This window comes from Durio zibethinus, chromosome 26, assembly GCF_047325235.1.
Source record: "Durio zibethinus cultivar Kanyao isolate XHJ-2024 chromosome 26, ASM4732523v1, whole genome shotgun sequence".
Taxonomy (NCBI): Eukaryota; Viridiplantae; Streptophyta; class Magnoliopsida; order Malvales; family Malvaceae; genus Durio; species Durio zibethinus.
In genome coordinates this window covers 4836976-4861136 of record NC_143187.1, presented here as the reverse complement: position 1 = coordinate 4861136, position 24161 = coordinate 4836976, and the positions used below count along the sequence as shown (strand labels likewise).

Genomic DNA, 24161 nt, shown 5'->3' with positions numbered 1-24161 from the left:
TTGTAGGAAAAAAAAATTGCAAAGAGGTATAATATATATATATATATATAATCTTATGCGCGCGCGCACACACATATATATATAGGGTTGTGCAAAATTCGATTAAAACCAAAAAAATTAAAAAAAATTGAATTTTCAAAAATTGAATAGGGTAAACCGGGGTTATATGGTATTTTAATTATTTTTTCAATTTAAATTATTAAAATGATCAGTTTTCGATTTTAAAATACTTAAACCGAATAAATTAAAATATCTTACTTAATACAAAATAAATAATTAAAAAAATGATATAGTTATACCAAATAATATGATACAAGTATACTTAATATAGGAAATAAAAATTAAAACCGATTAACCTAAGAAAATTAATCGAAACTAATCACCTTAATTCGATTTGATTTTGTTGGTTTTCTTTATATATATATATATATATATATATATCGATCAGTTTAATTTTTATACTAAATTAAATCAATTAAGTTGATTATTCGATTTTTACAATCGAATTAACTAAACCAACCGTTTAATCAATCATATATATATATATATATATATGTATGTATGTATGTTCCGCTCACTTGATAGATAGATTAAGCATATTATGGAAAACTCCAGTGACTTAAGTTTTGAGGAGATCATAATTTCCAAACATGTTGCACAAATATTTTTTAATGTGGAGGAATATGACTTTCAACATTAATCATATGTACATTTATTTAATTATATATATTCAGCATGTTTAGATTCTATCATAATCATAAACAAATATTTTAAATAATCATATATACATCCATTACCTAAGTAGTAATTTCAAATGTTTGAGTGTTACAATGAATAATTAATGTTATATGCTTTAGTTATTAAATTTAACCTCTCAGGTTAAAAAGTGGCATTAAGCTACTGCTGCCTGGTTGCATTTGGGTGCTGGTTAAGAGATTATTATTTCAACATTGTTTGTCTAAACAACATTTTTGTGAAACAAAATAATTACCATTGTCATAAAAAAAGATTGACTATTTAATCAAATATTAATCGTGCATAAGAAAGATTGAGAATTGGTGGCACCAAAATTATTGAGGAAGATCCACCTATTTAAGTTTGAGATAGCTGCATATGTTTCAATAAGGTCATAGTTTTGTAATTGTGACAGGAAAAATCGAGACTCAAAGTCAAACTCACCTAAAGAATAACGAATCTCTTTCAATTCTATTCAGATTTGAGAGCAACTGGGATTTGGATTCTTTACTTAAAACAGTCATTTAATGCTACTTCATTTATTTATTTATTTATTTTCTCTCTCTTTCCCTTCATATAGGTTGGTGCTGAGGATTGGAATTTGGAATTGAACTTTCAAGTTAAATTGGTATACTTATAATTTATTTTCCATTCCTTGTAGTAGTATTCATTTTTTCAACTGTAATGACTTGAAATTTACTTTTGTTAATTTGTCAAGAAATCTGATGTTCGAACCATATCTTGTCACTTGTTATCTGCAGATTTGGTCAAGAAAAACATGAGAGAGTTGACAATACGAGGAGAGATATATATGTGTAAGGGAAAGGTTGGCAATGGCATATAGAAGAGCAAATGCTACATGGGAACCCATTCACTGAGCTGTAATGATGGGGCGCATGTGGGTAGGACTCAGAGCCCCTCCCTTTTCTTTCCTTTTCCTTTCCGTCTTGCAAGTACAACTATTTGTATTTAATAAAATGAAGAGAAAAAGGATATATATATATATATATATATATATATATATATATATATATATATATATATATATATATATATAGGATGGTTTAAAGAGACAAAATTCTATTAGCAACTTGCTTGTGCTGTTGTGCCCTATCTATCTTCTTCCTCTGACTACGCTTTACTTTGCCTGCCAGCCAATATCTTTTTAATTGTTCTAACTTCCCCCCAGTCTCCCACTACTCTTGCTTATGTTCAAAATGGCAATCCTAAGAAATGTAACTGCAGATACTTTTCAGGTTTACAACCTTTTGTAATACTTTACTTACGTTGCTTTCACAATTTACCTCGATCATCAAATTTTAATGAATGAAATTCTTAGAAAATGTTGAAATTCAGGTAAGAATAAGGTCATTATCTCAGAGCGATACATGTAAAATTACTGTTTTACTGCCTTAATAGCTATAATTTTCAATGTCAGGATTAATTCTGTTATGTGGTAGTACCATGCCTATATTTCTACAAAACAGAAGAAAGTGAAAACAGGGATACAAGTCATGATTAAAACTATGATTAATGCATTGAAAGCTTTTAGAAAGAGAGTGGTATCTAACTATATAAAAAGATCGTTGCTTTGTTTGACTGCAGTTTTTAGTTTTTACTGAAACTTTACAGTGCGCATGGAATAGGATGAGCACCCAAAAGGATGTCAGAGCTTTTCCCCACCAGAAAGAGAACAAAACTATATAAAAAGATTATCAAATTATACATACAGTGAAGATTAAAAAATGCTTCTCTGGTATCTCATGCTCTCCATCTGCAGAAATATACTCTTATACACACCCACCAAAACTGACCAAAAAGCCTTATCTTTTTCAAAGCCCACATTACACCGCCTTTCAACTTTGACATTATATTTTATTGAGCTACCCTATTTCCTTATATTTTATATTATTCAAATTTTAATACAAAGTATTTGGTCTATTATAAAATTGCTCCTTTATTCTTCCTATCTATACAAACATAATACTGTGTCAATACTGTTTCTTCATGACAGCTCAAGGTAGATGAAATATCTTCCCTCAAGTATTCTGTATGCACCAAAATTTGTTATGTTTACATGACTTCTATTTAAGCTTTCATGTTTATCTTTTGTCGATGATTTCTTGGGGCAATTTCTCCAATCCTTTTTTTCCTTGATACAGGACAAAATTCAGTTGCCAAGACTGACGTTAGCAATGGTTGTTTTGTACATGATCACAGTTTTCATGGTCGAGAATTAAAGAGGACGGTTAGTGCCAGTACCAGATTGTACAGAAAGTGATATTAAGCTCAGGTTTGATCGAACTTTGTCTCTGTTAAAAAACTTGCAGCAAATATTCCTCATTTGTTGGCTTCTTTTGGCAAAGCTAACAAGAGTGGCACCTGGATCGATCTGGATTTGGTATGTACTTTTACTCAAAGTTTCAAATAACTATATTTCATCTCAAATTTCTTTTATTCTGTTCAGGAAACACTATAGGATAAACTGAGATAACTGCTATAGAACCTTGGCTCAAAGTCCTTAGCTTATAGATGTTGAAGTAATTTTATTTTTCTTTTGCTCAGAAAAAAGTTTCATCCATGGATGGCCTGGAATGGGATGGCTCAGAAGTTGTAGCAAACTCATTGCCTGTATGGAACGGTCAGAGAAATGATATAGAAGACAGTTTCTTGGTTTCCAACTCAAATTCTTCCGTGTATGTTGGCAAGATGGATCTGCTGGAAGATATCTTCAGTCCAATTCATGAACTCCAAAAAACACAGCCATCTTGTGTGAATCCAGATTCAGATATAGTAAGTGAAATGGTTCCACATCCAGCTTCTGAACTAGATTCAGTGAACGTCGCCTTAAACTTGTATATGTTGCAGTGTCAAGGAGTAAGGTTAGCTACAGATACAAACCTCCTAAAATCTGCCTATTGGGGAGATGCTTTAACACAAGAGTTGTGCACTCCTCCTCCGTTGAATAGAGCTTATGGTTTGTGCACATTAAATGCTTCAATTCCTGATATTGGCATGGAAGTTCACTCACAGGTCATCAAAGGTTTACGAAATGGAAAGGTTGGTTCCACAACAACAGGCGCTCTTGAGTCCCTTGATTGCTTGCTTTCAGCTGCTAATAGCAACACTGATACATCAGTTGAAGATGATGGGATTTCCATGATTTTCTCTGATTGTAAAAACTTATGGAATTTTGCTGCTAGCAGTGCAGTTTCATCAGGAGAGTCCGAAAACAACGGCTTAAATATGGGAAGCAAAGATTTCAACTGTCCAGTAAATGAGCTTGATGAAACAGTGTCCCAGAGTTCTTCGGATCATCCATACATCAATAACTGCAAATTATCACAAACTAAGCCTAGTTCTTCAAAGAGTGGGAATGATCAAAGTGAGTTTAAAGTTGGTCTGAATTGTTGTTACTTGAATCTTCTTCAAAGGGACTCTTCTGCAATAGAACGTGGTTTTAGGCTCATTCCTGAGAACCCACCGAAAGCAAAGAAAGCCAGATCAGAAAAGCGAACTACCTCATCGAACATCAATTTTCAACAGCCAAGTTCATCAGTATCTTCTTCCATAGAGGAACCTGATCCAGAGGCCATTGCACAAATGAAAGAGATGATTTATCGAGCTGCAGCCTTCAGGCCTGTGAACTTAGGCTTGGAAGTGGTGGAGAAACCGAAGAGGAAGAACGTGAGAATATCAACTGATCCACAAACTGTGGCTGCCAGGCAAAGGAGAGAGAGGATAAGTGAGAGAATTAGGGTTTTGCAGAGGCTGGTTCCTGGTGGGAGCAAGATGGATACAGCATCAATGCTTGATGAGGCTGCAAATTACCTAAAGTTCCTCAGGTCCCAAGTCAAGGCACTAGAAAACCTAGGCCACAAGCTTGACCCTATGAATTGTCCTCCTACCAACCTTGCTTTCTCTTCTTTACCAGTCAACCACTCTCTCCCCATGCAAAAACATAATTTTCCACTCCTAGACCCCAATCATATCCACCACCCACAGAGTTGAAGAAACTATTTCTAAACCTACAAAAGAATTCCTAACCACATGCTTCCTCAGTCATACCCATCGTCATTTCATAATTCATCTTTAATGATTAACATGAAAAAAAAAATTCCCGGCCTCAGAACAAGTACTACTATATTAGAAACTATTCCCAAATCCCTTGACCATCAATTTCATCATTACACGTCTTCTGTAATCTAGAGTTAAAAGCTCTTGGTAATGATAGATTTCCTGATTATCACCATTATTGTATCCACCACCCAAGAGCATAAAGGGAGAGTTTTTGATCAGTTCTGTATATTGCCACCATTCTTTTTGTTGATTCCACTCTCAAAATTAAGATAATTGGAGTGGAAAAGCAAAGAGAAGGGTGTAAATAGCTTTGTTCTGGACAACCTTTTCATATGAAAAGGCTTAGCAATTATAGCACCGATGATTAAGACCAAGAGGCTAGAAAGTGATTATGATCACTTTACTCTTGTTTAATATAATTTGTTTAATGTATTGTCTGTACTTAAAAGCTTTCTTTTTCTTGGAGATCTTTTTCGTTTGTTTCTTTTTAATGAGTACTTGGTGTAGCTAAACAAAGCAAGAAACATTCTCTAAAAATTTGTGAGTCCCCAGCCAGTGGTCCTGTCTCCTAGATTCAATCCAAAGCGTGATCTTGAAAACCACCCCCAATCTAATTGCCTAGCACATGTTTATGCTTCTTTTTTGGCAGGTGCATTTGTAATCTATATGATTATTAAACTCCTAATTCATCCATACCAATGATGTTTTGATGATGATGGTGATGTGTGTTTTTTCATAAAATTTTATATCCTGCTTTTGCTTGGCAGTTTCAGCTTTGTCCTGTAAGGGTGAAAAAAGTGGGCTTTGATTGGATCAAATGGGTCTTTTGTGGTTTAGATGACCATGCTAAATTTAGACAATCTGTTGAGAAAGGAGCCCAGATCGCTGGCTGGGTTTTTTGTTGTTTTGTTTGTCACTCAAGTTTGACCACATTTCATAGGTCTCAAAATAACCAATTTGCGTGTGCATAAGAACATTTCGAGTTCAAGTTGGGAGAATTGACTTTGCTTGAGCGGTTATGATTGTGGCTGCTGCATTGATTGGGACAATTTTATTGCTTTTTGACGGCTCCTCGAATGCAAATCTTGAGTATAGTTAATCATGTTTAAACGTCACAATGTTTTTAGACCATTTTTTTTCCAGTTTCATTCCGATTTCCGTTCACAATGGACACTGGTTTCTGTTTGAAACATACCATTGCTGACGATGATGGTTACAACATTTGTCTTTGAAAAAAAAGGTAGTAGGTTTAGACTTTCGTTCCCCAAGTTAAGAAAAGATTATGTGACATTTCTTTGGATTACAGGCTTGCGTTTCAATCAATAATTAAAGTGGATTTAATTGAGTCAGGACTTGCTTCGACTTGCAGTATGGAAATTAACTTTATTCAAACGTCTGAAACCAGAGCGCTCTGCTCTTTGTGGACATTCGCTGGCAATGGAACTTATCCATGGAATTTAGGGTCATTAGGTAATAACTTTCTTGTTACTTTTAGAAGATGCTTTTGCAAAATCATAAATGCCATGAAAATACCTTCCCCCACTGCCCTATTTAAGTTGCAGCCTTGGAACAGACCATGTCAGGGGTGTTTAGATTTGTAGAACTGAGAAAAAAAGAAAAGAAAAACAAAACACTGATTCGAAATGATTTGATAAAGATTGATTTTTTCTCTTATTAGATTTTATTTAGATTTGAATATTAAATATTTTTATTAATTTCAAATCAACCCATGTTTTTCAGCCTATGGTATTTATTAGTGGTAACAAATTTTTCATCTTTAATCCTTTTCATTTTTTGAGAACATATCACTTACAATTATTATAATATAATTAATCAATAATACTTTAATATTGTATAAAGTCTATAAAAAATTTATATTAAATCTACATTTTTAAATAATAAATTTTATATAATTTATTATTATAATTAATTAATTAATTATAAAATTATAATAAAAAAATTATAAGTGAAATACTCACCCATACTACTTATCAAAGCAAAACCTAACTTCAAATTTTGGTGGAGAAATCCAGTTCGGCTCTGACTTATTTGGCCCAACTAGCCTAAAAACTCAAATAGCCTGTGAATTATAATAGAAGTGGTGGTTTTGGGTTTGATTTTGGACCTACATGACAAATGTTGCCCAACTCCTGATAGGCCCATTCTGTATTAATATCTGGTTTATTTCAAACGGTTTTTAAGATCATAAAAAAGAATGAAAAGAAATGGGAAATTTCTTCTTGTTTTTTTCCCTTCAGATACATGAGATATTTGTTAGTAATTTAAGACCTTAAGTATAAATTTACCTTAATCCTGATAATGGTTTTAGCAAATTTGTTTCTAAAAGAATTTCTTGTCAATTATATCAATTTTAAATCGAATAATCTAATATCAAAATAATTTTAAATTTAATATGATTTTTTTTATATCCATACTTAAAATGGTTACATGTACAAATATGTTGAGACTTAATATGATCTATTTAGACGAGTTATATTGGATTAACAATGAATAAAATGTTGTCATCTTATTATTAAGTAAATTTAAAAGTTTAAAGGTGTTTATAAATAAATATGTGCAAAGTTTAATTATTATAAGAATTTATATTTAATGAATTATCGATGTATAAATATTATATATTATCAATGAATCATATAATGATATTTTATATTAAAATTAATTTAAAATTTTAAAAATTTTAAAAAATAAATGTACTTAATTTTAAAAATATATTTAAAAAACAAATACGCGTGAGGTGTCATTGTGAAATTTACTATGCTAATTTCCGGATATTCTTTCTTCTGAAGAATTAAGTCATGACCCAGTCGACTTCCTAGAGTGAAACTGATAACTTTCTAAAAGGATAGATTCATCAGTTTCCAAAGTCACGGTGATCATCTCAATCGAACCCTTTGCTTCACTTTCATGGCCCTTGTTGTTTTCTGCTATCTCAACTGCTAAACACTGATTCAATTCCATCACTACTTCATCCATGGTTAGCCTTCCAGTGCCAGCTGCTGATATGCAAGCCATTGCTATCTTTATAGCTTTCCTGACAGATTGAATGCCAAAGTCTCCTTTTAATCTTGGATCAACGATATTTGCAAAGTCTCCTTTTGCAACCATAGAACCGACTAGTTCAACTAGAACTTTATGATTATGAGCCTTCTTAGGTGTTCTTGAAATAGCAGGTTGGCCTGTAAACATCTCCAGAAGAACAATCCCAAAGCTATAGACATCAGTTTTCTCGCTTAATCTCTTTGATTCTGAATACCTGAAAGCAAAAAATGTAAATTAGCCCCAACATATTTACTCCAGTTGACTTTCATTTGAACAATTTCAACTCAGAAGCGATAAATATGATTAAAGGAAGCTACTCACTCGTGATCGAGGTCCCCTGGTGTCCCAGCAGCAGAGGTTAAGACGTTGGTGTCTTCATCATTTAGAAAGGTCCTGGATAACCCAAAATCTGCTAGTTTGACTTGAAATTCATCATTTATTAAGATGTTACTGGACTTCAAATTTCCATGTACTATGGCGGGCTTACAATAATTGTGTAGATACGCTAGTCCTGCATATCAATTATAGCTGTTAGTGGTCAAGTAACAATGCCTAGAATGGATGTAAAACAAGCTTCTCTACACTCTAACCTTGTGCAACATCCAATGCTACTCGCAGTCTCCCCTCCCAATTCAAGAAATTAGTGCTGCTGTCTGTTGTTACAATGGATTAAAATCATAACATGACATACCGGATGAAATGAAATGCATGATTCCATATCTAATCTAAGATTTCAAGTTTCAAGTAAACCTGACAGAAGTTCCTCTAGGCTTCCGTTAGCCATGAATTCATAGATAAGCCCACCTTCATTGCAATAGCCAACAGGATTTATCAGGTTTCTGTGGTGAAGTCCTAGAAGAAGATTTACCTAAGAAAAATCATTTCTTTTTAGTTTAAATGATGTATACGAGCTGAAGCATCAAAACTTCATATTTGTACCTCTTCCTGAAAGTGCTTGTAGCTTTGGACGGATAATAAAGAGAGCATTTTTACAGCAACAGGAGCATCATCTAAGTAACCACGGTAAACAGTTCCATGTTTTCCCCTGCCAAGAATCCTCTCGAAGTTGCCGGTAATCCTCCTGACCTCAGCGTAAGTGAACAGTCGATTCTTCGACTCTAATACCGGATTTGTTCTATTGAATTCACCATCCATTTTCCCTGCTAACGCAACTAAAAAGAATATAGCATATTATATATTCTAGATCTTCAAACCAATACGAATACGTAATGGTCATTTACCTTGTTGCTTTCGCCTTTTAAGAAACCAGAAGACGGCCAAGGCAGTAACGAGGACGAATGATGTAACCACAGATGCAACCACTGAAGCAACAAGTTTCGTGTTTTTATTGTCACATGAAATTGATGAACAAAGATCTGGATTTCCCCCAACACTTGAATAAAGACAAGGATGAGACTTGGAGTCAAACTACTACTAATAATGTAGTATTTCTTCTAAGGAGATTAATTATTAATTCCCCCATTAAAAGGAAGCAAAATGGAAAACAGAAAATCTCTGTAATCACATTAACTATGATTTGATTTACCAGTAAACGTTTATTCATCAAAATGAATAATCATAATATTTGGGTATGTTTAGATAAAGTAGCATACCTCAGTATTAGAGAACCATTCTTTGATCTTTGGATGAGTTCAACTGGAACTGAACCTATGAGTTTGTTTTTCTTCAAATTTCTGCATAGAGACATCAAATGTTTTTCTTTTTCCTGAAAAGAACGTATAGGAATCTTAATTTTTTAATTTAAGATTTGCCACTTACAGGACCCTCAAGAGTGGCAGTTTGGACAGAAAACTAGGCACTTCTCCCACTAAATTATTGTTTGACAAATCCCTAACATTGAAACAGAAATTGAGTGGATTTGGTTTAAATATGTTGTCAGCTTGGTCAGTTCTGTTAGAAGAGATACTTACAAGATTTGTAACATTGACAGATTTGATATGTAAAGTGTTATGTTCCCTGTCAATCCACTTGAGGACAAATTCCTGATGAAATTTGCAGTAGCCTTAATTATAGAGATCCAGAATTTATCAGAAATCAGCATAACCTTGAAGAAACAGACTCACAAGGATATTATTCTAGGTGAACCATTGTAACTGCAGTTAAGACCATCCCACAAGTAAGCTTCAGGAGCACAAGGATCTCCTTGCCAATTTCTCTTAATTTGATTTGTTGATTTGATATTTTTAACGGCATCAACTATAGAATTTTGTACAAGAAACAATAGTTAGGACAAATCATACTAGGAGAGGAAGACCATATTTACAAAATGAAAAGAATATTTGGAAAGAACATATATACCATCATCTTCGTTTGTTTCTAGTTGTGGGAGTTCATTGAGCTTGTATACCTCAATGGCATTGATGATTGGTGGAAGTGATGAATTTTGGGCTTTGTATATTAAAAACTGGTATTCTGAGTCGCCTGTCAATGGTGTTGTTTTATAGACAGTAGTTGCTTCTAAATAAGCAGGAGAATGAGGTCCAGACCAATGTCGTCCATTCAGAGATATGTTAAACTGTCTGAACTGGTTTGCTTGGAGCTTTTCAACTTCAGCAAAGTACATGTACACATAAAATTTGTCTGTCTGTTTAATGGTTAGAAAAGATAAACTTAAGGGCTTACTGTTGTTTTTCATCTGTGCAGCAGTTTCCATGACAATTGATGGTGGTTTGAAATCATTATTTTTGGAGTCAATGGAAAATGAGGAATTCAACAGAGCCCAGTTTTCTAAATTGTAAGGCCACCAGAGACGATCATATTCATCTATTTTATACCTGAGCAATTTCTCAGTTTTTAAGCGCGTTGACATTTCAAATTAAGGTAAAAGAAAGAAGGAATCGCGGCATATATATAAAATGATTTACCTCAATATTTGATCAGTTAATGAAGCAAAATCAAACCGCCATTGGAGTTCCAGTGATCCAGATTGAATTTCATAGATAGTATTTCTCAAAGGCCTTAATTCTATTGCTGATATGAAGGGTGTCCCAAATCCTGTGTTCACTAGACAGACAGATATAAAATTTGACAGTGGTACATGTATGATCTCCGCCATTCGCCAAGTAGATGCATCAGATAGTTTAATGGTTTCCCACAAATTAGCTCCAAGATGCAGCTCAAACTCTGGCACTTTACGTTGGGAATCATAATTTCCATACATGAAAAATGCTCTAATCAAGTACTTATTACCTCTGCTGACTTCTATACTGTAACAGCTTCTGATTCCTTGAGGAAAGCTTCTGACATGCTTGAATGGTTGCCGAAGGCTATCCGTTACGAATTCCGATGATATTTTCATGCTGATGCCAGTGTCAATGAAGGCTGCATCTGACATGTAAGTCAGAGTCGTTTCATTTTCAGGATAGCTAGAATTTTCGGGTAACCCACAATCTATGTTAATGAAGCCTGAGAGAGAAAGGCAGAGGACTTAGTGCTTGTAATGAATGGCAAATAATTACAGATTCAGACATATACAACTATTAAAATTACCAGGTTGATCTTGTGCATGTATCAGAATTATTAGAACAAAACTGTTAAGCACTGCTAAAAGCAAATGTCTTAACATCCCTTTGACCATGTCTAAACCAACAACTTGATTATAGGTTATTGCCATATAGTTAACCATATTTTGTAGTCGGGTGAATACTTTTCATTACCTTTCCTGCAAGTTGCAAGTAATCTGAACAAGTTGTATGACCAAATTAACCAAGAAAAATCAAACCGCTGATTTAGTATGAGAGCTGAGATAAGACTTTTGCTAAATGCTGAGAAAGTTCGTCCAGACCTTTTAAATTGAAGAACAGCTGCTGCGTTCAATCTATGTGGTTGATGTTAATTAATCGGACTGGCATCGTATCAAGCTTTATTATATTAATGTCTCTGATAGTAATCTTGAACAAGACTTTATATGTTTTCTATCTTTTGTTTTTTATCTTAAGTTTCCTAATAAAAAAAGTCATAAGAAAATTTAAATATATTGATTTGGTATGAAGTAGATACAAATTTTACTTAGTCAAAGTCAGCAACTTTGAATACTTTGACTTTTTTTTGTTAAAATCTTTTTAGAAAAATGAAATAGAAAATTTTTATCCAAGTTGATGCCAAAAACAAAGCTCCCCTCGACAAATGGATTTGGAGATATGGTAACGAACCAACTAGTAGTGTATAGAGTGGAACGACTGGAGACAATTTAATTAGATGAAATTTTTATTAAAAATAATTTAATAAAAACATTAGTAAAAAATTTAAATTGATATATTGATAGAATTAATGATAAAATTAATAATATATAAAAAATTATTTATAATTTAAATTTGATTAATACTATTTAACACAAAAAATTTTTCAAAACTTTTAATAAAAATATTTATCTAAAAAATATATTTTTTTAAAATTTACATATCTATATAGCAAAACTTTTCAATGATTCAATCTATAAATTTGAAATTTCAATTTTAATTTATGAACTTCACAATACAAAGTTTATGTAAGTAATTTCATTTTTATTTAGATTAAGTGTATAAAATTTTTTAATAAAAATTAAAATCATCTGATAATACAATCTTTAAATTTTATTCGTATAAAACATTAAATAAAATATAAATATTAAAAATTTGCCTTGTTCAATGTTCAAGTAAAATGATGATTTGGTTAAAGATAAAATTTTGGGCCTGGAAGGAATCTGTTTTCCCCTCCGGTTAAATAAGTCACCCATGTTACCTTTGGAAGTGTGTGGCCGTTATTTGTTTGTCATATCATACCTCAGGAAATGATGGACATTTACGTAAATAATACCCTTTGAAGAAGGTTGCAGGCACACATCCAGGGACCAGGAAGGTCTCTTTTGATTTTTCATTTTTTGGTATTACTTGTCAATTTCCAATAACAGTTGAAAAACAAATTATATTTCTTTATACAAATGGAAACAATGATTGAAGCTGCCAGAGTTACAAATACATTACACGATTGCCAAGCTAGCCCACTTCAATTTTATGGCTATTATTTGTCCTTTCCATCTCGATTGCCAAACTCTCACCTAATTCCATCACTACATGATTCATGGTTGGCCTCCCTGTGGAAATTGGGGATACACAAGACAACGCTAATTCTATAGTTTTGGAAACCGAATCAATGTCGAAATCTCCTTGTAATTTTGTATCAACAACGTTTTTTACGTCTCCCTTTGAGAGTGTGGAACTAACCCATTGGCTTATATGGGCATTCTTATTGGTTTTTTTTATCACAGGTCGACTTGTTATTATCTCCAACAGAACTACCCCAAAGCTATACACATCACTCTTCTCGGTTAACCTGTTTGATATGCTGTACCTGCAAAGCCAACATGTAACTCAGCTTGCCGTCATAGGATGAAACTATGTTTATTTGTATCCCAAAAATGGAAAGTACTTACTCAGGGTCAAGGTATCCTGGGGTACCCGCAACAAATGTGGAGACGGTCGTATCATCTTCAAGAGGAAAAGTTCTGGACAGCCCGAAATCAGCAAGTTTGGCTTGTAGGTCCTCGCTCAATAGGATATTGGTGGACTTTACATCTCTGTGAATTATGGTTGGTGTGCAACCATTGTGCAAATACTCCAATCCTGATTTTGAGTTGCAGTGATAATTCACTTGAAGTCGCATTAAAACAGACATGTAAAGGTGAAATGAAATTAAGCAAATCATATGCATTCTAACCTTGTGCTGCCTCCATTGCTATTTTTAGTCTCTGTTCCCAACTCAAGATATTAGGGCTACTTTCTGCATTAGCGACATGGAATTTGTTTAAACCCTTTTGCTTGTTCAATTCAATTTAGTAATCTGATATGTCAACTATGCTGGCTTTTACCACAATATTTCAAAATTTTCAAATGAGCCCACACCTGACAGATGCTGTTCTAAGTTTCCATTAGCCATGTACTCATAGATTAGCCCCTTGTTGGTGCCTTCATCGTAATAGCCAACTATGCTTGTCAAACTTCTATGATGAATTCTTAAAAGTGATTCAACCTGAAATTCAAACTCATATCTATAATCATTAGTTCAGTATTTTATAAATGACCTGAAACTTCTTATAAAAGTTACCCACCTCCGCCTGAAACCGCTTATAGCCTTCAACTGACATTGAAGATAGCATCTTCACAGCCACTTGAGCACCATCCAAGTAGCCGTGGTAAACTGTTCCAAAACCTCCCTTGCCAAGAACCCTCTCAAAGTTGTTAGTAATCTTGAGGACCTCAGAGTAAGTGAACTGCCGATTTTTTGACTCTAGTAACTGATCTTCTGTGTTGGATGTGGCATCAGCCTTCCTAGCTAGTGAATTACAAAAAGTTCAATAAGCATACAACAAGTGAAAATCCTTCACCAATTGCATTTAGTATATCATAGATTCTATTATATTCTAGAGCTTTGTTATTTTCATAGTGGACTCATACCTTGTTTTTTTCTTATTTTAATGCTCAATACGGTAGTCAACGCAATTACAAGGACAAGAAATGCAGCAGCTGATGCTACTACTGGTACAATAAACTTCTTCTTTTTCTTGCAAGAAGCTGATAAGCAAAGATTTTGATTGCCTTCAACGCTAATCAATTCAATTGATGGTATGTGAGAGTTAGAATATTATAGTACCTGTACTACAGGACAAAGTTACTGAACTATAATAGTTATCAAATGAACACATTAATTTCGACATAATTAAATGAGAATTAGTTAAATTCAAAAGAAAAAATAGTATTACATGACCATATCCACTTTGACATGATATAAGTTGTAGTGTGGGGAATGTGAAAGTAATAATTTTACGTATAGTTGTTGTCAAGAAGCAAACCTTAAGGATAGCGACCCATTTTTTGATCTCTCAATAAGTTCAACTGGAACAGAACCATTTAGCAGGTTTCCTCTTAGGCTTCTGCATGGCAATATGACCTTTTAGTTTTTTTCTAAGAAAAATGCATTTGCGGATGTGTTATTTGCCAAGTAACTTACAGGACTCTTAGTGAGGTCATTTGTGATAGAAATTCAGGTATTGGTCCAGTCAAATTATTTTCAGATAAGTCCCTGACAACGTGCATGATAGAAAAAATTGAGCCCATTGTTCTAAATCATAGGTTAGCAACTAATGGTATAAATGCACAAGAATATGGAACTTACAGAATTTCTATCATGTTGAGATTTGATATGTATCTAGATATCTCTCCTGTCAATCCACTTGAGGACAAGTTCCTAGTTGTATGTTCAGTAATTTATGAAAACGGAGTTCAAATAAGTGGAAAAACTATATTACTTTTAACATATAGACTCACAAGGATATGATTCTAGGTGGATCGGAACCAGCATAGCTGCAATTAAGACCATCCCACAAGTAAGCTTGAGGAGCACATGGATCGCCTTGCCAGTTTTTCTTTAGTCCGTACATTGACTTGATGTTTGTGATAGCTTCAACTAACATTTCCATAGTTACATTAAATAATTCTTATTTTACACATACTGGAGATGCAAAAGCAGTGATTTAGGAACATACCATCCCTTGGGTCTGATTGTGTTTGTAACAGTTCTTTTACCATATAGACCTCAAAGGCATTGAGAATGGGTGGCAGGCTAGAATTGTGAGCTTTATAGATTGAAAATTGATGTTGGCCTCCAGTTAATGCTGACAGGGTGTATATAGTGCTTGTGTATAAGTAATCTGGAACAAAAGGTCCGAACCAGAACTTTCCATTCAAAGAAATGTTGAACCGCCTGTACTCGTTGTCTTGGAGCTTTTTAACTTCAGCAAAGTGCATGTAAACATAAAATTGTGCAGTCGAATTGTCACCATTCAAAAGGATATCAATTGGCTGGCTAGCATTTTTGGGGGTGGCAGCAGTTCTCATGACAACTGATGGTGGTTGAAAATCATTATGGCCATTTGAATCAATTGTATGTGATGTTGTAAGCTGGTTCCAACCAGCGAAATTTTGAGGCCACCAAATACGGTCATAGACATCATCTTTATACCTATGGTATGTAGTATTTGTGCAAAGCAAGCAATGGTTACTCGTGCTTTCTGGGGAAAAAAAAATAGGATGTCATTTTATAAAGTGAATCACTGACCTGATTGTTTCATTGTCTTTCGAACCAATATCCAGCCGCGCCAAGAGATCCAGTGATCCAGTTTGAGTCTTATAAATGCTATTCATCAGAAGCCTTAATTCCAGTACAGATATAAAAGGTGTTCCATTGCCCGTATTGACCAGGCAGACGTATAAATTGTCTGATGAGACAACATGCACTATCTCTCTGGTTATGAAAGTGGATGCATTTTTCAGTCTCACTGAAAACCATAGATTTGGTCCTAGATGCATATCAAATTCTGGTGCTTTATCTTGCGAATCATAGTTTCCATACATGAAACTTGCTCTGATCAAATAGTTACTCCCATTTTTAAGTCTAAAGTTGTAACAGTTTCTTATTCCTTCAGGAAAGCTTCTGACATACCACATCTGCCTCTGAACATTTGTTCTGAATTCAGGTAATATACTCCTACTTATGCCTGTTTCTATAAAGGAAGCATCTGAACTATAGTTTAAGCCCGTAGTGATTTCAGTATAGTTGGAGTCTTGTGGTAATCCGCAATCTAAGCTAATGAATCCTGAGAGAACAAGAAAGGTCTGAGTCCTGTTTATGGTGAAAGAATCTCATCTGAATGGATATGCATAAATTAAGATATTGAAAAACCTGATTGATCTTGGCCATTAACCTGAAGAAGCTGGAGCTGGATCACGAAAGCCAAACCTCCAAACAAAGCCAGGAAAAAACATCTAAACATCTCCATCTTATTTTTAGCTTCCTCTGCATAGGAGAAGAAAGTAGCAAACTAGCATTATAATCCTAATAACAGTTTATCATTAGCTATATTATATAAAAATATTTTAGATACTTGGTCAATTGTTGCTGTTGTAATCAATAACCATTACTACATCAATATTTCTGTAGGAAACGGCAGATTGATATATTAAATTAACTCAAGAAAATTTCTGTTGGGTACAATTCGGAACTTATTTCTATGTCCATTTGGCATTGATCCAGCAAACACTATTGACCAATTTATATAGTATATTTCAGCATTGGTATTAAATGAAAGTTCTGAGCATATTTTCTTGAATACTTGATTATAATTTTGGTCAAGATTATTAAATATGAAACTAGGTTTTCAAATTGTCTACTCCATTGATCCTATTTTGCCAAGTCACAGGTTTGTTTAGGGAAAGAACAAGTCATACCAACATAGTATTTTGTAATTGAGGGTGTGAAATATGATACCCTCAATTTATACTTCAATAGATCACCAGGTAAAGGGTAGGCTTGGATGGTTAGTATAAGAAAACATGAAACTATAATAATCTAATTGGAATTTGCCATTTCAATGATCAGAAATCAATAGAGTGAAGATGCAAAAGAGAGGAAATAAATTGATAAATCTGTTGACCATTTCCTCTATTTATAAGAGGACTAAGTAGTATATTTGAACATTTTTCAGTTGTAGCATCAAAGATGTAGCTAAGAAAGTTCATAAGTAGAATTGTTATTTAAGTTGATAGAATACTGCTGGCATGCTGTTCTTGTCAAGGCATTCTGCTCAGAATAAAGTTGTTTCTGTCGGTTGATGTTCTAAGTTGTTGGTCATAGTTGACCTTACATAATGCGGTTTAGCTAGAAGGAAAGAGAGTTTTACGCGCAAGAGATGCAGTTTTTGTTGACAGACAAAAAAGTTGACCTCTTGATTTTCCTTCCCTCTTTTATCGTAAAATTCAAGGCCTAGTTAGTTTTCGTCTTTTTTTTTTGAAGGGGAAGAAGTCATTGTGACAAGATGTTGGACCATATTCTCTTCACCATAAAATTTGGAGAACCGAAACTAGTCAGTAAGTGGTAGAGGATGCTGTTGAATCAGTGATCACAGATCAGGTTTCAACTGTCATTTTTTATGGTTTTTCCTCATCATGTAACTTGTTCAGAATCCTTGAGGAATTTTTATTTTCTTACCAAGACACAGGTAATATTTGGGGAAAAAATGACAGAAACTTACTTGATCTGCATCATTCAAATGCCAGTTAAAATGTTTGAACTCTGATGAAAAACAGAATTACGGAATAGAATGGCTGGAATTTCTGGTTTACTCAAATTGGACATGACATTGTTCTTTGAAATCATGCACAAAAGTATATGTATGAAATTATCTACATATAGTCCACTAGAACAGACTTTCTTTACACAAACTACACCCTGTTTCATGCCACTGTACTCACATCAACCATAGCTAGACAGCATCAAAATGACAATAATATTTTTGGGTTTATCCTGCTAGGGATTAATCTTATTCTCAGATTCACGATCACCTTGGTAGGGAAAGTTCAGTTTCAAAATTCCTGGTAATCATTGCAATCGAGTCTTGTGATTCATTTTCATGTCCCCTCACCGTCCTAGCTCTCTCCGCTGACAAACATTGGGTTAATTCCACCACTACCTGATTCATGGTTGGCCTTCTTGTGGAAGTTGGAGAAAGACAAGTCATTGCTACTTCTACAGCTTTCCACACAGAATTAACATCAAATCTCCTCTTAATCTTGGATCAACAATATTTCTTATATCCCCTCTGGACAGCATGGAACTAACCCATTGACTTATGTGAGTTCTCTTATTATTGGTTTCTGAAATCACTGGTCGACTTATTACTATCTCAAGAAGAACAATCCCAAAACTATAAACGTCACTTTTCTCTGTTAATCTGTTTGATATGTAATACCTGCATAACAAAAATGTAACTTTGTTTGAATTCAAAGATCATTTCAACAAAGCAAAGGTGAACTCTAAGAACAATAGCTTTGCCAAAAGCAGATGTACGTACTCAGGGTCTAGGTAGCCAGGAGTACCAGCAATGGATGTCGATACATGAGTGGCACCTTCAACAGGAAAAGTCTTGGACAGACCGAAATCAGCTAACTTGGCTTGTAAGTTTTCATTTAACAAGATGTTTGTGCATTTCACATCTCTGTGAATTATTGGTGGTTTGCAACCATTATGTAAATACTCCAGTCCTGCAATTTTCAATTTATTGTTCTTAGTTCACTTGCTATTACAAATAAAACTTATAAAAAGCATTTTAAAAATGGAAAATAAATTAAGTTAATGCATGTTAACCTTGTGCTGCTTCCAGTGCCGTTCGAAGTCTTCCTTCCCAACTCAGGACACTGTGACATCTATCTGCATCCATTTCATAAGGTGCGTTAACCTCTCCAACCATGCATGTATTGATATGATGAGTTCCCTCCTTGCTAGAAACAAAATTTATTGAATCAGAATGCGGAGAATAGTGTATCCAAACCTGACAGACGCTCTGCTAAGTTTCCTTTAGCCATATACTCATATATTAGCCCCAGATTGGTGCCTTCATTGCAATACCCAATAAGGATTGTCAAGTTTCTATGATGAACTCTAAGAAGAAGTTTGACCTATATAAATGAACCAAAATCTTAATTAGTTTGATATCATAAATGAGAAGAAGCTTTCACATACATTAGGCTCTCGTATCTCTGCTTGAAATTGCTTATAGCCTTGAACAGATGAATGAAATAGCATCTTTACTGCTACTTGAGTGTCATCCAAGTAGCCATGGAAAACTGCTCCGAATCCTCCTCTCCCGAGAACTTTCTCGAAGTTGTTTGTCATTCTCTGCACCTCAGAAAACGTGAACTGCCTGTTCTTTGACTCCAGTGATGGGGCTGAGTTTTGGTATTCATCATCCATATTTGGACCTGATAAAATCAGCATAGGTCTATAAGCATAAACATTTTGAGAATGTTTCAAGCAACAGCATGAAAAAGGCTCCATTTAATGTTCAAAATTCACCGATTTTGGTCATGTTGATCATACCTACTGGTGGTTTTCTCCTTTTAAGCCTCCATGAGATAGCCAACGCAATTATGAGAACAGCAAATGAAGCAACTGATGCTGCAATTCGAATAACAGTTTTCTTCTTCTTCTTGTTACATGAAAGTGATGCGCAAAGGTTTGGATTTCCTTCAACGCTACAGTTATTTCAGTTAACAACAGGAAGGTTAAGACTTGGAATACGCAAACAGTAAGGATTGTCATGTGATATCAAGTTCAAGTCAATCCTAAGTATTTAGCCCCCATGTTATTTGGCTTCATTGTTTACAAAGAAACATTGTGATCAATGGTTTAGAGTACCATAATGGCAAATCATGGGAACAATAGGTCCTGTTTCTGAACAGAGAGCATACCTCAATAGCAATCCATTCTTTGACCTTTCAACAAGTACAGTTGGAACTTTACCATTCAGCTTGTTTCCTTGCAAGTTTCTGCAAAATATAGCAGTAATGATCCTCAACTTATCTTACAAAGAAATGTTTATGGAGTCTCAATCCTAGTTTCTTACAGCACTGTCAAGGATTGCAATCGAGATAGAAACTCAGGCACTGCTCCATTCAAACTATTATTGGATAAGTCCCTGACATTTCAGAGTAACAGTTAAGCTAATGTTTTTCCAATAAATAGATTCGTGACCTTTTAGACTTTTAGTTATTGTGATCTTAATATACTTACAAATATTGTAACTGAGTGAGATTGGCCAAGTAAGGAGGTATCTTTCCAGTCAATCCGCTCGAGGATAAGTTTCTGATTTAATGTTAAATAGAACCGTTAGCAAAGATGTTGAACTGAAGGAAGATATTGATAGCTAGAACATTGGGGGTGGGGGGGCAAAAACTTACAAAGATATGATTTTAGGTGGATTGTAACCATCATAGCTGCAATTAAGCCCTTCCCAGGAGTATGCTTGAGGAGCACATGGATCTCCTTGCCAGTTTCTTTTCAATCCATAAATTGATTTTATATTTGAGATTGCATCAACTATTTATTTCAGAAATGTATCAGATTATGACTTAAAGGCCTGCATATTGATTGTGGAGACAGGCAGCTAGCTGGTGAAACCATATATTCAGAGTTCTAAGGAGAATACCTTCTTTTTGGATTGTCTCAGATTGTAAGAATTCTTTAACCGTATAAACCTCAATTGCGTTAAGGATAGGTGGATGGGTTGAATCAGCAGTTTTGTAGATTGAGAATTGGTGCTGTCCACCAGTCAAAGCTGATTGAGTATACAGAGTCGTTGAGGACAAGTAAGTAGGACTAAAAGGTCCATACCAGTACTTGCCATTATAAGAGATGTTAAAGGATCTGGACTCATTAGCCAGGAACCTTTCAACTTCAGCAAAGTGCATGTACAAGTAAAGCTGAGCACCTGGAAGAGAGCTGGAGTCAATGAAGAAATCCAAGGAGTGGCTAGCATTTATTGGTGTGCCTGCAGTCCTCATAGCAAGTGATGGTGGTTGGTAGTTGTCGTCTGCAGAACCGACTGTAGAAGATGTACTTATTTGTGTCCAATCGTTTCTTTTATAAGGCCTCCAGATACGATCATAAGCGTCTTCTTTAAACCTGTTGCATTACTCAGGAACTAAGCAAAGGGGTCTAAAAATTATAATTCTATTTATCAAAAGGTTTTAGCAAGTTGAAAGCTGATCAGAATAACTTACCTGAATGTTCCCGTTGTTGAACCAACATCATACCTTGTGAAGAGCTGTAGGGATCCAGTTTCAGTTCTGTAGGTAGTACTGTTCAAAAGCCTCAACTCTAATGCCGATATGAATGGTATCCCATTACCGGTATTCACCAGACAAACATGCAAATGATTTTCTTGTAGGACATAAATTATGTCCATGGTTATAGCAGTGGAAGCATTATTTTGCAATGATACAGTACCCCACAAATTGGGACCTAAATGCAGATCAAATTGTGGCACTTTATTTAATTCATCATAGTTTCCATACATGAAACTAGCTCTGATTAAATACTGGTCGCCCTTTGTGAGGTTAAGGTTGTAGCAATTTCGGTCCCCTTCAGGAAAGCTTCTAACATGCCATGTCTGCTGCTGCTTTCCTGTTTGGAATTCAGGTAAGACACTCTTACCAATGCCAGTTTCGATATAAGCTGCATCTGAAATATAATCAATGCCTGTTGTGGCTTCAGTATAGCTCGAATCTGCTGGTAGCCCACAATCTAAGCTAATGAAACCTGAGAGAGAAACAATGCAAGATCTTAGTTCTTCCCTGGTTAGTGAAGATCAGAATAGAAATTCTGATTGAAAGATTAGATAACTGAACCTGATTGATCAAGCTGGGCAGGAACCAAAACTGCAAAAGCAATGCTGCTAATGATCAATGCAAGGGAGACATGCTTTAACACCTCCATTACTGTCTTTAGAGGACAAAGAAGCAATTGATCAAATCTTATAACTTACATAAATTTCATATATACAGGCAAAGTAGTGTTCATTGAAATAAAATATGAATGAAACTTGGTCAATTATTCTTCCGAGAGCAATTTAAGCATTAAAATGTTTATTTTTAAATCTGGTGCATTTCTACTAACGAGGCTAAGCCTTGGTGGGTAATTCTGTATGCTATACGTACGTTTGCTGTAAAAATTTAATTAAACTAATGCTAGCTGCGTGAATTGATCCGTTGTATGGTTGTTGCAAGTCAATAGAGTGAAATTTTTGACCAAAACGTGACAGACATGGCCTTTGACACTTGAAGGTTCTCAGCTGACTTGCTAGTGGGGCGGACTTTAAGGGAAGACTTCGTTTAATTTATACTTTAATTAATTTTATCAATAATATGGTTAAACGACGCGGAATTTGCTGAACTTCTAATATAGTTGAAACTTGAAATGTCATCTATATATATATATATATAATAAGATATCTTTTCCCATAAAAATAATTTGCTAACGGCGAAAACATTGAAAATTGAAATTGTAAGTTAATTAAATTAGTTTATGAAATCATTTTTAAAAAAATAATATTATTTAAGATCAAAATTTCAATATTTATAATTTTATTTAATTTTCAAACTGTGATATTTTTAACCAAAAAAATTATAAAGTAATAATATTCTTAATTTCAATAATATCTCTTGTTATTGGAAATTGGAATTTGAATTTTGAAAAGATCAGAAAAATGATGTATCTAATTGCTTTTTGTGTGTGTGTGAATCATATAAGCGTTAATTTAGATTATTTACAAGCATTTATTTTTTGATAAATGAAAAATAGAAAAAATTATTGACAAGGTATACTTTTTTTTTTTTTTATAATTAAGGAATGAATACATATTTCTCGTGTAAAACTTAGGTAGAAAATTAATTAATTAGACCTGTCTTTGTCGCCAGAGTTGTCCTTGGGACTTTGAAGTACAAAGGACAACTATCCTTTTCAAACTTATTTTAAAATTATACCTATTTTTATTTGCTTCAATGGAAATTTCTGTTGTAGGATAAATAAATTCTACACATGGACTGTATGATCAAAGAAAGATATTAAAACCCAATGTATAGGTAGGTTTAGAGCAAGTTCATCCAACTTAACATATAAAATGAATTACTTAATTAATCCTAGTTGCCTAAGTTTGTTATATATCTTCGGTGGACTAATTTGATGCATGCCAACCGTTAATCAAAGATTATACTTTACTAATAAATAATTAATAATATACTTAATGAAGATACAAGAGAAAAAAATTGTATGCAAATATAATAATGTTAATAATGAAGACTTTGATTTTTCAAAATGTTTCTAGTAATTCTTTTTTCAAGGAAAAAGAATGGTTCTCCCTAGTGATCTTGAAATCAAAAGCGTCAGTCAAATCCCGTAAAATAAATCATTTTCTGTCATGATAATCAAAATTCTTCATCCTCTTTCAGGAACGCCAAGAAAATAATTTTTCACTTAAAAAGCTGTCTTCAAAATTAGCAAACCTAATCAACTTCCAAAATTAACGCTTGCCATTGCAAGAGCAATCACCACTTAACCAGATTAAGTTCCTATAAGACCTCTTCAAGAATCCATAAATTCACTCCATAAATATAAAATCAACCAAACCTTATGAAGTACCAAAGCTCCGGGCCCTCATGGATAAAATACTTCCCATAACAGTTTCTTTTCATCCTGTCCACACGAAACATTCATATTCACAAGGCAACACCTAAAATCAAGATCCAACCATCAATCCAAGATTGCAATACATCTATCCTTAATCACCTCATAGAATTGTATTCAAAAAACATTAATCCATAATGTCAGAAGGCTAATCAAAATTACCATAGGACCAAAACTTCTCAATTATCTGAAATCACAAGCCATCAATCTAGTAT

General features: G+C 34.1%; 2 protein-coding genes and 2 pseudogenes across 10 annotated transcripts; 1 reads left to right on the top strand and 3 right to left on the bottom strand.

Moving 5' to 3' along the window:
• The first annotated feature begins 2604 nt into the window (after positions 1–2604).
• LOC111318600 (transcription factor bHLH87 pseudogene) lies at positions 2605–5247 on the top strand (annotated as a pseudogene). The gene is made up of 2 exons (XR_016334173.1): positions 2605–3136; positions 3301–5247. The product of XR_016334173.1 is annotated as a transcription factor bHLH87 pseudogene (transcript).
• Positions 5248–7478: 2231 nt separating this feature from the next.
• On the bottom strand, positions 7479–11810 carry LOC111318599 (LRR receptor-like serine/threonine-protein kinase IOS1). 7 transcript variants are annotated; one of them, XM_089755943.1, is made up of 14 exons: positions 11681–11810; positions 11386–11557; positions 10761–11301; positions 10195–10670; positions 9960–10092; positions 9807–9878; positions 9655–9726; positions 9489–9569; positions 9117–9268; positions 8815–9047; positions 8626–8743; positions 8466–8528; positions 8197–8386; positions 7479–8089 (listed from the first exon to the last, which is right to left on the bottom strand). In XM_089755943.1, exons 2-14 carry the CDS (start codon positions 11519–11521, stop codon positions 7630–7632), a joined length of 2727 nt encoding a protein of 908 aa, XP_089612069.1. In that variant the 5' UTR covers positions 11522–11557; positions 11681–11810; the 3' UTR covers positions 7479–7629. The 7 variants fall into 7 exon arrangements, with proteins under 7 accessions (XP_089612069.1, XP_089612071.1, XP_089612072.1 ...); XM_089755945.1 differs by lacking the exon at positions 11681–11810 and having other exon boundaries at positions 10195–10443; positions 10519–10670; positions 11386–11655; XM_089755946.1 differs by lacking the exon at positions 11681–11810 and having other exon boundaries at positions 10761–10899; positions 11086–11301; positions 11386–11655.
• Positions 11811–12784: 974 nt separating this feature from the next.
• Positions 12785–17292, bottom strand: LOC111274156 (LRR receptor-like serine/threonine-protein kinase IOS1). Its single transcript, XM_022858791.2, has 14 exons — positions 17157–17292; positions 16612–16725; positions 15988–16525; positions 15416–15891; positions 15198–15336; positions 15046–15117; positions 14881–14952; positions 14723–14803; positions 14328–14476; positions 13982–14205; positions 13776–13902; positions 13591–13653; positions 13307–13496; positions 12785–13224 (listed from the first exon to the last, which is right to left on the bottom strand). Exons 2-14 carry the CDS (start codon positions 16706–16708, stop codon positions 12870–12872), a joined length of 2583 nt encoding a protein of 860 aa, XP_022714526.2. The 5' UTR covers positions 16709–16725; positions 17157–17292; the 3' UTR covers positions 12785–12869.
• Positions 17293–18265: 973 nt separating this feature from the next.
• LOC111274155 (LRR receptor-like serine/threonine-protein kinase IOS1) lies at positions 18266–24053 on the bottom strand (annotated as a pseudogene). Its single transcript, XR_016334007.1, has 17 exons — positions 24049–24053; positions 23932–23992; positions 23812–23831; positions 23165–23306; positions 22113–22206; positions 21486–22053; positions 20912–21387; positions 20664–20802; positions 20497–20568; positions 20330–20401; positions 20175–20252; positions 19780–19958; positions 19447–19685; positions 19256–19382; positions 19072–19134; positions 18779–18968; positions 18266–18676 (listed from the first exon to the last, which is right to left on the bottom strand). The product of XR_016334007.1 is annotated as an LRR receptor-like serine/threonine-protein kinase IOS1 (transcript).
• Between the last annotated feature and the right edge of the window lie 108 nt (positions 24054–24161).

What these genes read in the sequence shown, in the direction of transcription:
- LOC111318599 (XM_089755943.1), bottom strand. Translation starts at nt 11,521, where the DNA reads ATGGTTAACTATATGGCAATAACCTATAATCAAGTTGTTGGTTTAGAC. An exon ending in AATGGTTCTCTAATACTGAG is followed by an intron (nt 9,269 to 9,488) that starts GTATGCTACTTT and finishes TCTTTATTCAAG; the next exon opens with TGTTGGGGGAAATCCAGATC. An exon ending in CCAGGGGACCTCGATCACGA is followed by an intron (nt 8,090 to 8,196) that starts GTGAGTAGCTTC and finishes TTTTGCTTTCAG; the next exon opens with GTATTCAGAATCAAAGAGAT.
- LOC111274156 (XM_022858791.2), bottom strand. Translation starts at nt 16,708, where the DNA reads ATGGAGATGTTTAGATGTTTTTTCCTGGCTTTGTTTGGAGGTTTGGCT. An exon ending in TAAAATAAGAAAAAAACAAG is followed by an intron (nt 14,206 to 14,327) that starts GTATGAGTCCAC and finishes GTAATTCACTAG; the next exon opens with CTAGGAAGGCTGATGCCACA. An exon ending in ATAAGCGGTTTCAGGCGGAG is followed by an intron (nt 13,903 to 13,981) that starts GTGGGTAACTTT and finishes TTTGAATTTCAG; the next exon opens with GTTGAATCACTTTTAAGAAT.